We start from the raw sequence: 12860 nt of genomic DNA on the forward strand, positions 1-12860 counted from the left end.
TACGCACTGAATGTAAGATTGGAAATGTTTTTTGCCTCTTGAAGTATGTTCATTTTTTTCTCAGAATTTCGAGATATAAACTATATAAAAGATCCAAATATTTCTGACTCCAATATATCTTGTAAACTTATGGAAGCCCATTTCCGCCACCATATAAAAAAAAAGAAAAAATGTAATTGTGACTTTTTATCTCAGAATTCTGAGTTTTTTCTCAGAATTGTGAGATACAAACTCATAATTGTAAGAAAATGTCAGAATTGTGAGCAGACTTTTTTTTTTTTTTTTTTTTTACCTCATAAATGGACTTTATAACTCTTTATAACAATTCTGAGTTTATAGTTCCAGATTCTGAGAAAAGAAATGTGCAATTATGAGTTATAATGTCAGAATTGTGGGATATAAATAAACTCACAATTGCGAGAAAAAAGTCAGAATTGCAAGTTTATAACCTTATATTTCTTGCAATTGTGAGTTATAATGTCAGAATTGCAGGATACAAGCTCGCAATTGCGAGAAATATTAAGAGTTATAAAATCACAATTCTGACTTTTTTTCTTAGAATTTTGAGTATTGGGAAATACTATTGGCAAATTCCTGTCAATTAGCTTTCACCTTCTGTTCCTCTCTAAACTAATAACCAAATGGATTGCACCTGGTTTTAGAAAACGTAGAACTGGTTTCCACACCTTTTACAGAAATGTTTAGTTTTACATTGATTATTGACTTCTTATGCATATGCAATTTCCCAGGTGCATTATACAAAGAAAGCGAATGAGTATGGATGCTGTCATGCTCCAAAAGAAACAAAAAACACCATAAAAGTAGCACATTACTTATATATCCCGAGTGTGCTGAACTACGAATGAACTATTCCTTTAATAATTTTTTTCTTTCTCTGCTGATTCAGCGTTTGATGAATTTCTATGGGAGCTCTTATTATTTCGGACTATTTTTAACAAAATGCACATCAAAAATGCCGAGCCTTAAGCTTTGCATTGGTAATTCTCCTGCTTCCATATTCTTATTCATGCAGTACATGCCATACTGTTACATTTTTCATCCAACATAGAATTCTGAATAGTACTGATTCAAAGATGGTTTGACCGTTAACCATTTCCTTTCAGGCAATGACCTTTTCCTGGTGGCCGTACATGAGTTGGGGCACGCATTGGGTCTGGAACATTCCAATGACCCCAGTGCGATCATGGCGCCCTTCTACCAGTACATGGACACGCATAACTTCAAACTGCCTCTAGATGACCTTCAGGGGATCCAGAAAATCTATGGTACAGTTATGATCTCTATCACCTCTATTATCATTTTCAAGGAACTAAGCAGGAATATAGATTATACTTTGGATGCCAGGATGGCTGAATGTATTTTTAGATGAATAAACTTTGTTCTTCTACAGGTATTCCCACAGCCATGCTGGAGCCCACCCGACCTCTTCCTACTCTACCTGCCCGACGCACACACTCCACCTCTGAGAGGAAACACGAGCGGCATCGCCCCGCTCGCCCACCCTCTGGAGATCGGCCGTCCTCACCCGGTAATGGAAAACCCAACATCTGCGATGGCAACTTCAACACTGTGGCCTTCTTTCGACGAGAGATGTTTGTTTTTAAGGTGAGTTGCATCAGTTCTCTTTCCAATATTTAAAACAGATGGTTTATATAAGCAGATCATAAATCATAGCAGATCATACCATAATTCAGCTAATTTTAGTCAAATTTGGTTGTCTGTGATATCAAGAATTGTAATTCCTTGTAATCCCTATATTAAAGGGTTAGTTCACCCAAAAATGAAAATTAGGCTGCGTTTTACTCACCCCCGAGGCATCCTAGGTGTATATGACTTTCTTCATTCAGACGAATCCAGTCGGAGTTATATTAAAAATTGTCTTTGATCTTTCAAGCTGTTTAATGCCACTCAGCGGGTGTTGCATTGCAGTCCAAAAGAACTTAAATAAAAATCGGCCATCCATTAAAAAAAGTGTCTCACACGGCTCCGGGGGGTGAACAAAGGCCTTTTGTAGCGAATCGATGCTTTTTTGTAAGAAAATATCCATATTCAAAACGTAATAATCACTTGAATCTAGCTTGCGCTCACTGTTGTAAACACAAGCAGTTCCGGGGGAATGACGTATGAGGTCGGCTTTGCGCATGCTCCGCTCAGAAGTGACGCACGCTAAAACGCAGGGGAGAGATCAAAACAAAAAACGGTCAAGAATTAGAAGTACAAAACGAGGATTTGTAAAGAAGAATGTCGGAGGATTTCGATATAAGCCAAGAGGAGACTGGTTTTCCTTTGCTAAAGTAAGGAAACTTTGCTTCCTTTGATCCTGTAAACAAACGTTGGTTTTCACGAGACTCACCGGCTCATGCTCAGCGCTGACCTCATACGTCATTCCCCCGGAACTGCTTCTGTGTACAACTGCTGGCGCAAGCTACATTAAAGTGATTATTACGTTTTGAATATGGATATTTTTCTTACAAAAACGCATCGATTCGCTACAGAAGGCCTTTGTTCACCCCCCGGAGCCGTGTGAGACACTTTTTTTATGGATGGGTGATTTTTATTTAAGTTCTTTTGGACTGAAGCAATGCAACACCTGCTGAGTGGCATTAAACAGCTTGAAAGATCAAAGACAATTTTTAATATAACTCCGACTGGATTCGTCTGAAAGAAGAAAGTCATATACACCTAGGATGCCTCAGGGGTGAGTAAAACGCAGCCTAATTTTCATTTTCATTTTCTCAAATTACTTACTTATTACTACCCTCATGTCTTTCCAAACCTCTATAAATTACTTTCTTCTGTTGAACAAAAAGGAAGAAAAATTTGAAGAATGTTGGTAACCAAACAGTTGCTGGTAGCCTTTGTCTTCCATAGTAAGAAAAAATACAGTTTGGTTTCCAAAATTCTTCAAAATATCTTCTTTTGTGCTTAACAGAAGAAAGAAATTCATACAGGTTTGATGTGGTTGTTAACATACAATATGTTTTGTTGAAAGAAGGGATGCACGAGATATTGTTAGAGATTTTGGCTTTTTTTTTACTGCTTTCATGCAATATTTAAAAAAAAATCCACCATTATTAGATATTTAATTGTGCACATTTATTTCCTATACTTAACAAATATATATAATAATGCTATTAAATTTAATTTTTTAGCAAATCTCAAAATTAATATATTTTTTCATACTAATTATTATAATGGCCTAAATTCACTTTTAGGTGAATTTTTTTTATTTAGGTAGATTATTTTTGTTAAATTCACATTTATAATGTGAAAATAATTTTCGGCTAATCGATATTAAACATTTTTAATATTGTGTATCCCTACTTGAAAACGACTCAGTTCTACATTATAAAATGAATCTAAATAATCTCTTTTACTAATCACAGGATCGCTGGTTCTGGCGTTTGCGCAACAACAAAGTTCAGGAAGGCTATCCCATGTTGATAGAGCAGTTCTGGAAGGGTCTGCCTCCTCGCATTGACGCTGCTTACGAGAGATCAGATGGCAAATTTGTATTCTTCAAAGGTATGATTAATTATCTGTACAACAGATGTCATGAGATTAATTTAAAAAATATTCCATAAAAACAAGCATTAACAAAACTACCAAATGTTTATTGCTTGATATGTAAAGTGCAGCCTCAGGCTAGTTTTAATAATGATTAATTATCTGTACAACAGATGTCATGAGATTAATTAAAAAAATATTCCATAAAAACAAGCATTAACAAAACTACCAAATGTTTATTGCTTGATATGTAAAGTGCAGCCTCAGGCTAGTTTTAATAACTCTGATTGTTTTGTAACATCTTTTGTCATAACTATAAATTATGATACCAAATACATCCTGAAGCCCTAAAATTAAGTACCTGAATATGGCCTAGATAATAAAGAGAAGCCATATCCATTAAACATCTGTTGCCTTTGGATCAGTTTCAACTCAAATCACCATATTCTGTATGTTTGTACTTGTACGTTTTATGTACCTTTTTAATACAAGCATAGGTACACTAGAGTTAAAGGTTAGAAAAATGCTGTTAGATTGTGGGTTAATCTGAGGAAAGGTCTGCATTTATCCATACTGTTTATCCTCTATTGGGCCTGATAGCCTTAGTTCAGCACTTTATTATTCTGTCTGTTCTTCTTTCAAACGATCTCTCTCTCTATCTCGCTGTCCTCACTCCCTCTCTTTCTCATTGAATTAGCCCGGTGCAGTCTTGCTGCACAAGGAGAGGCTGGGTGAGATATTTATAGCCCGAGTCTCGTGTTCTGTGATGTTTCATGAGAAAACAAGCTCGCAGGATGCCCTGTGGTTATCTCAGAGAATGCACATCGGTATTAATAGATAAAGGGGTGATGAACTCAAGTCATGATTGCTGGCATTTCGGCATCTTATTCACTAACTACACACAATGCGGTTTACCCAAGTGCTATCTGTGCTGAAATAACGCATTTAAAATAAGATTAGGGTCATTATAGGTTGCGTTTTATTCACAAAATTTAGTGCCCAATCACAATTAATGTTGTATGCAATTACAGTTTTTCTCGATTGCTTAAACACATTTCTTGAAACTATGCCTTGTATTCTCAAAACAGTAAACACAAATCCATAACGTCTCACCCACTTCCCCAAACATCCTATTTTCAGGTCAAAATGAAGCTCCCTCCTCCTTCACCATGTCCTCTTCCTCCTCCTCCTCCTCTCCCTCCTCCTCCCTCTAATAATTCTTTAAATGATGATACAATCATGGAGAAGACATATCTATGGAAGCTTATTTCTGCTACGTTAAAAAAAAAAAAAAATTGGTAAAAAAAAAAAAAAGGTAATTGTCTTGTCTTGTAATTCTGAGAAAAAGAACTGAGAACCACAGAACTTCGAGATATAAACTCACAATTCTAACGTCTTTTAAAAGAAATTAAAATTGTGAAATTAAACTCGCAATTACCTTTTTTAAATTTTATTTTAACTCCCTAATTCTCACAATTCTGACTTTTTTCTTGCATTTGTGAGTTTATCTCAGAATGAAGATATTCCTTCTCGGAATTGTGTTTCAATTTTGTAATTTTCACTTTTTTTTATTTTTTATTTTTTTTACAATTGTGAGTTTATATATTGCAACGCTGAGTTTATATCTCACTCAAACCACTGACTTTGTACCTCGCAGGACAAAAAAAAAAAGTCAGAATTGTGAGAGGTAAACACAGAATTACAAGAAAAATTTGCAATTACCTTATTTTTATTTATTTTTTTACTCCTTAACGGAAATAAGATTGTCACAATTCGGACTCCCCTTCTCAGAGTTGCGAGTTTATATCTCAAAATACTGACTTTATATCATGCAATTCTGAGTTTATATCTTGCAGGATAAAGAAGTCAGAATTGTGAGATATAAACTCAGAATTGCAAGGAAAAACAGACTGAATTGTTACATAAAATGTTGCAATACCTTTTTTATTTTTTCATTCGTTGGTGGAAATAAGCTTCCATATATATCCAAACATGTGGCGTAGATAAGCACATTGTTTCATTATGTGATAGTATAATTCAATATAACCCATTGAATTTGGACCTTATCTACTGCTGTTTTTCTGCCTGTTGTTTTGACTCTAGGGGATAAATACTGGGTCTTCAAGGAGGTTACAGCAGAACCTGGGTATCCTCACAGCCTGGTAGAGTTGGGCAACTGTCTGCCCCGCGATGGCATCGACACAGCCTTACGCTGGGAACCTGTGGGAAAAACCTACTTCTTCAAGGGCGACCAGTACTGGCGTTACAATGAGGAGAAGCGTACGGCTGACCCAGGCTATCCCAAACCCATCAGTGTCTGGAAGGGCATCCCTGATGCCCCGCAAGGAGCCTTCATCAGTCGAGAAGGATGTGAGTCAGTGACGTTCCAATAACCGATCAATATTTAATGTGGCAATCAGCCATGTAGTCGGTGGGCATTTTATCTGACTGCTTCCCTCTGGTTTGAGAAGTTCAAGTTGGTTGAGCTTCATTCTCGAGTGTGTAGTACTGGTCTAATCTGTTGTGCAATGCAACTCCCATTACAATAAGTGAAGCTTTATAAAATGGATAGTTGTCATTGGATAAACTGCATTCAAAGCAGATTTAAAATGGCAATAAATGCACACCTGAAACTGCACATTCAATATTAATGCGGTGTTGCTTGGGAACGGTAAGCATGATTGATATTACTTGAAGAAAGAATGGTTTATTCAGATTATTATGAATGCATTTAACTGTTTATTTCATGTTAGTGTATTTTATTATCATCTGCTGCTGCTATTTTGACACAGTATTCATCTGTCGCAGCATGCTTATGTATTTTATTGAGTAGGTAGTAGTAATAAATGCACTGAGGTCTTGTTTTTCGCTCATCCTTGTAGAGTAATTGATTAGTGTTTGTTTGGCGCAGCGCTGCAATATTGTTGTGTTGACACAGTGACTGTTTTGGCTCTGACTCTTCCTCAGTGGTGATCTGATAGCAGGTCTGGATTGGCACAGGGTGCATTACAGGGTGATTACAAATATAGCAAAATGGCAGCTGACTGTAGCAAGATACTTTATTATGTGATGTTATGTTTACGGTAGAGAGCTAATATAATGGATCATATGCCCTTCAGTGTTTTAATGCAGGGAACATAATGTCCAAATGATTGGAAATCATTGGAATGTACTATGTGAAGGGGGAATGTGGTTTAATTATTTTAAAGTGATACTATGACTAGGCAATGTAGCTAAAAAACAATATTAGATATAAATAGCTTTTGAAGGCATTCAATGTTTGCCAGTGCTAATGTATTTGCTCTGAAATGTTTTTTTTTCAGTCAAAAAAGACTGAAACATGGTTGCTAAGTAGCTTGAGAATACTAGAAAGAAATAAAATACAGGAGAAATCTATGTTGAGCGAGAATTTTATTTGAACGTTTTTATATGCACCGTTATAGTAATAAACCACATTTTATAAATGTATATTTTAAACATTTAAAATAATATTTTTAACTAAAACATTTTAAAACATGTACAATTCCATTTGCCTTTAATAAAGATTTTTATTAAATATTTGTAAAAAAAAAATAAAAATATATATATATATTTTTTTTTTTATTAAATATTTGATAAAAACAATATTGGAATAAACTGCAATATTTTCTATATTTATATTTGAAATATACAAAAATGCTAAAACATTTTCAAATGTAAAATTCCATATGCATTTTATAAACATAAATTTATAAAATTTATAATTTTATTTTAATTGATAAAATATATAAAATATTTGCTAAAAACATTCTAATATTCCATATGTTGGTTCATGTTGTATTGTCAACAAAATATTGAATATATAACTAAAATGTGAATAAAAGGGGATTTGTAAATAATCAGAATCAAAATTACAGTTTAGCACTATAGAAAATAAAATGGGCTACTGACTATGGATGATGAGCGAGAAACAGTTGTTCTCACTTTTGCTGTGTTGGGTTGATGTTGTTGCTAGTGTCAGTCTGGTTGAATGGTAAATCCTCAAGTGTCATTCACTAGAGTCAAGTATTTTTGCTGTGGCTGCATAGAATTGCAGATTTCTCCTCCTTCTCTCTAGAGTATTATCCAGTGAAGGAATGATCATCTTTTCTGCGAGTCATGTCATAACCTCCGTCTCAACATGGAGCCTAGGGCCAGAACACAAGATGGAGAAGCCAAGAGGGTTTATATGGGCTGTTTGGTTTGCCCGTAGCTCATGATTTTTCTGTCACTCAGATTTTGCAAGAGGGATTCGGTACGTCTTGCTCGGCAAGATCACGAGTAAGAGGGAAAGTTAGAGAGGAAGGACGAGCACTTCATCAATCACACTCTCAGGGGTTGCTGTCTAAAGCTTACTCACAGTATTTACATTTAGTTTTGGGTCTGTGTTCGTATAGGTTTGGTTTGAGTGCCGCGAATGCATCTGTTTATGTGGCATTGGCAATCAGACTGACAGCTCTCTGAGAAAATGTATAACACTGGAACAACTGTTTGAAATACTGTGTCATTTAGTGTTCACAAGGACAGATGTGTTTGTGATCATGAATATGAATTGAGCGTTCTGAAAAGGACGTGCATCTCTGCCTGCATGTAAAGAGAAATATTTGCTTATTGACCTTATGCGCCAGAGAAACAGTGCACAGCCATCTTTAGAATTTTGTCTTTGAACTTCTGGTTTTGCGGCAGCTCTATAGCATCACTGTTAAATAGTAACTAGCGGGTGAAGTGGATTTACTTATTGTAGAGTTAACAAAAGTTATCATGTGCATTGTAATGTTTGAAGCAGATATCATAAATGTCAGTAGACTGGATGATTTTAAAATGAGTGGTTCATTCATAAATTCGTACGACCTTAGCTTCACGCTGTGGAAATACAAATGGAAGACAGAAAACAACAAGTGCAGCGCTGAAAAGGGGCGGAGCTACGTAAGGTCTGTCCACCTTATTTTTCATTTTAGAATGGGCGTGGCCATTTATAAAATTAATGTGTCTAGCTTCCGGTGTCATTCGCGTCCAGTTATTTTTAGCTGTACAAAACAGCTTGTTATGCTGCTTGAAACTGCAAACTGGCATATGTATTGTCTTAATTATAAACACACACTGGTTTGTAGCACATACAGTTTAACCGTTTACTGCACTTTGATATTCTTCTCGTTATTTCCCTATTGCGCCTAATGAATCAGAAGCATCGCAGCTTACTTCTGCGTTGAAAAATAAGGTGGATAATGAATGGCTTTCTATGATTGGTCTGTTCATGTTTATAACTGTTTGTTTACAACTTTAGCTTAACAGTTAATGATTTAACTTGTTTATGTAAGTTAACTCATAACTCATTCCGATCAGTAATCAGCAATCAATTTCCAGTCATAAAATTATGCCAATTAATATACTACACTCTAAAAAATGCTGGGTTAAATACAACCCAGTGCTGGGTTATTTAACCCAGCATTTTTTAGAGTGTACTCAAATGATTTCCAGAGAGTGAAGTGTGTAATTTTTTTCAACCAATGGTGTGATTTTGGGGGCGGGACTATCTGTTTGTTGACCAATAGTAGAGTTCTGGTTATGGAAATGAACTGACATCTTATTTTGTCTCTCTTTGATTTTTTTCTAGTTTATACCTACTTTTACAAGGGAAAGGACTACTGGAAGTTCGATAACCAGAAGTTAACAGTGGAGCCAGGCTACCCAAAATCAATCCTCAAAGACTGGATGGGCTGCGATCAATCGGAAGTAGAAAAGAACAAGGACCGTCACCTCCCTCACGATGACGTCGACATCATGGTCGCCATTAATGACGTACCCAGCACTGTAAACGCAATTGCTGTGGTCATCCCGTGCATCCTCTCACTGTGCATTCTGGTCCTTGTATATACTATCTTCCAATTCAAGAACAAAAACATCCAACAGCAAGTGACCTACTACAAACACCCCGTGCAGGAGTGGGTATGACGGACTGGGGGGCGCGATGGACCCCAAACGCTTGAGAACATAAGTGAGGGCTACTAGGCTGAGGTTTGACCAGTGCCTGTTTTCTGAACTACCTTGTCCCGGAACGGGAACAAATGATGAGGCAAGGGAGTATCTTCTTCCTTCCCACTTGAGACAAAACTTAACAACAAATATTGCAAATTTTTAGCATGAGCCCAACGGACAAATCTTCTGGGGATTGAATGTTTGAAGTTGTGCCCTGGCCTTATGCTAACCAGATGAAGTCTTAACGGTCAGGAACCATCACTCCAATTTGACCGAGACCATCGATTTCTCTTCTCCAGGAGAGTTAGAGGAACCGCAGATTTGCCAGCAAATCCTTGTCTCGTTCGCAACATACACTTGTACATGAATTTCAAGTATTATCAAAGAAATTAAACGAGCAAAACAACAAAAAATGACTTGAAAACCATGTAGGTAGAAAGGCCATAGAAAAGTCTTCTTGCAGTCTTTTTCATTTACGGGGTAAAAGGTTTACCGCTGGCACTCCTGGGAGACGTCAACATGTTTTTTATTGGTGGATAGGAGGCATTTTCAAACTAATTAGCTTCATAACATCATCCGAATGTTTGCATTTTTTCCTTTCCTCACCTGCCTACCCATTTCCACAGAGTAGGAAGAACGATTTATAATAACTAGGGCAGTCTTAACACCTCCTCCCACTCGCTACTGTACTCTATTCCTTTTCTTCTTTTGCTGTTTTATCAGTCCGCAACAAAAGAGGATCTCTTTTTGATGGCATTAGGTCTTTATAGGAGAGTAATTTTGTGTCATAATAGGCACAATTTGGTTCTTTGGAATAAGGCCTGATTTCTTGCAATCTCTATATTATATTTTGCTTTTATTAGTCATATTTCCAACCATCTTGCACAGTCTCCTGTTACGACCTTACCTTTTCACCAAGTGTAATATTTGAAACACTGGTGCCAGGCAGGAACATGAACAATGAACACATCTGAATATGAAATAAAGGTTTGTAGCATCTTAAACACAATATTAAGATGGTAGATTTGGCGAGACTCCCTATAAGGCTTCACTTAGCACACAGTTTATCATTTGATATTGGGGTTTCACTGATATTTTTGCCTTAACACGGTGGTCACCAAACTCGGTCCTGGAGGGCCACTGTCCTGCAGAGTTTAGCTCCAACTTGCCTCAACACACCTGCCTGGAAGTTTATAGGAGAGTAATTTGTGTCAAAATTGGCCTGATTTCTTGCAGTCTCTATATTTTGCTTTTATTAGGTCATGTTTCCAACCATCTTGCACGGTCTCCTGCTATGACCTTACCTTTTCACCAAGTGTAATATTTGAAACACTGGTGCCAGGCAGGAACATGAACAATGAACACATCTGAATATGAAATAGCTTTGTTACCGTTGCCTACAGGAGATGATCTCTCAACGGTTCATCCGTCCTCTTCGAATGAACATAATATGCTGTATGTCTTACGTTGCAGTGACTTCAATTTCATGTGTTCGGTGTGGATCGTCTAACACTTAGCTCAAAAATGTCTGTCGGGTGCTTTTATTGGTTCGACTGTGCTATTTAACGGTGAAGTGTGTCTGACTGTACCATATTAACACATCTCTTTGTGCTTGGAGCTAAACTTTGCAGGACACCGGCCCGCCAGGACCGAGTTTGGTGACCCCTGCCTTAACACATTTAGGTTGCATGTTATAAAATCCATTTTATTTTTCTCTGTGGAAAGAGCATTTTTAGCTACACAAAAAGCCATTTTTTGTTTATTCCGCAGAGAATCGTGTACATATTGTATTCACAGTTCAGTGGAGCATGGATCTGCAACAGAAACTACCTGGCATCTTCTTTTAGGTTTCTAATGTGTCTCCAATGGTTTGAGCATCTATTCAAGCTTTACCATATTTTTACACTGAGCTGGCTTCATTGGCATGGTGTTGGTGACATTACGTCACTTCTGTAGTTGCCATATGTACATCTGCCCAAAAGATGAACCACTTGGAGATCATAATTTTGTTATTAATTTCAATGAACATAAATGTTTTCTGAATAGTCCTTAATAGTCTGTTGAAGGTTTTGTGGGCATGAGAAACTTTTTCTCTAAACCCTTGTCTTCCGAAGATTTTCACCCTCTTTGCATGGTCTTCTTAAAGCTTTTGGGCCTTCTTAAAAGGGGATCCATCACGTAACCACTGATTCGAAAGACAAAATAGAGCAAACTTTCAGTGCAATGCAGCTATGAACTTAGTTCATAGCAAAAACAATTTTTGAGAACTTAATGATTCAAGAAAGGCATACGAGGAACGATTTTTAGCCTGTTGCGCGAACTCTCAATCATTTTTTTCACATGCAAGACTGGACAAGTCACCCACACCCTTTACGCCCGCCTTTAATGACTTATATGGAAGGCTGGTTTTGTCACGGAGTAAAAAAATTTATTAATTGTGACATACTGTATATCTCACATTTGTGACTTTATTTCACCTATTTCCAACTTTGTATCTCCCATTTGTGGCTTCATAATTTACAAAGTGACTTTACATCTCACAGTTGCAAATTTTTATTTTGCAATTGCACATTTATATTTCACTGACTTTCTCTCTCAAAATGTGACTTCTGAATTAAATCTCACATTAACGGTTTTATTTTCTACTCTTAAGGCAAAAACATTTTCTACTCTTAAGGCAAAAACAGGCTTCCATAGACTAGTGGCAACTAATTCCATCACAAAAAAGTACTGTGGTACCATGAAACAGTGATAATATCAAATGTGTTTGTCATAGTACTTTGATATGTGCCATGTTACTGAATGATTATCCATATTTGCATAGTACTTCATGCCCAGAAGACCACTGTATTACCATTGTACTTTTTGGTTGGAAGAATGCTTGGTGTGATGATGATTTTTGACATTGCTTTGCATTGACTATAGAATGTTTTATAACACGGTGGAGAAATGTATAATTAGCATGGTGTTTTGGTCAGATTAGCTCAATGCATTAGTACTGGGGGGGGGACAGTACCCCTTTAAGACATTGTGCCTTGTCTTTAAGTCTGCTATGGCACACTGAACACTGCTCATTTACATTGATTTCCACCTCATTGTTATTTCAACAGTGGATACATGAATACTTCCCTTGATATATTATTCAATGCCTTTACTAAGTGAAAACAATGTGTTACCATTCATTTTTGTTGCCCTCCTTCTCATATATAATTTTTTGGATCTGTTATGCGAGCAGCTTGGTCTTGGGTAGAAAAGTGGCATGAAACTAGAGCAGATTTTACATGTTTGTGCCCACTTGGGAAAGACTTGATGTTATTGTTTCTCAGATAAGCATTTTT

The 12860-nt window shown here is 36.6% G+C and overlaps 1 protein-coding gene across 1 annotated transcript in view; it reads left to right on the plus strand.

Annotated features, from left to right (window-relative positions):
- The window catches only part of LOC107696473 (matrix metalloproteinase-24-like), a 43308-nt gene extending 32817 nt beyond the window's left edge, over positions 1-10491 (plus strand). The window contains exons 6-10 of the mRNA XM_016496817.1: positions 1125-1286; positions 1412-1626; positions 3408-3546; positions 5632-5898; positions 9161-10491. Coding sequence (XP_016352303.1) covers positions 1125-1286; positions 1412-1626; positions 3408-3546; positions 5632-5898; positions 9161-9498 — 1121 coding nt within the window. The 3' untranslated portion in view covers positions 9499-10491. The remainder of the gene's footprint in view (positions 1-1124; positions 1287-1411; positions 1627-3407; positions 3547-5631; positions 5899-9160) is intronic.
- Positions 10492-12860: the final 2369 nt, after the last annotated feature.

This window comes from Sinocyclocheilus anshuiensis, unplaced genomic scaffold, assembly GCF_001515605.1.
Source record: "Sinocyclocheilus anshuiensis isolate Anshui unplaced genomic scaffold, SAMN03320099.WGS_v1.1 scaffold522, whole genome shotgun sequence".
In the NCBI taxonomy this organism is placed as follows: domain Eukaryota; kingdom Metazoa; phylum Chordata; class Actinopteri; order Cypriniformes; family Cyprinidae; genus Sinocyclocheilus; species Sinocyclocheilus anshuiensis.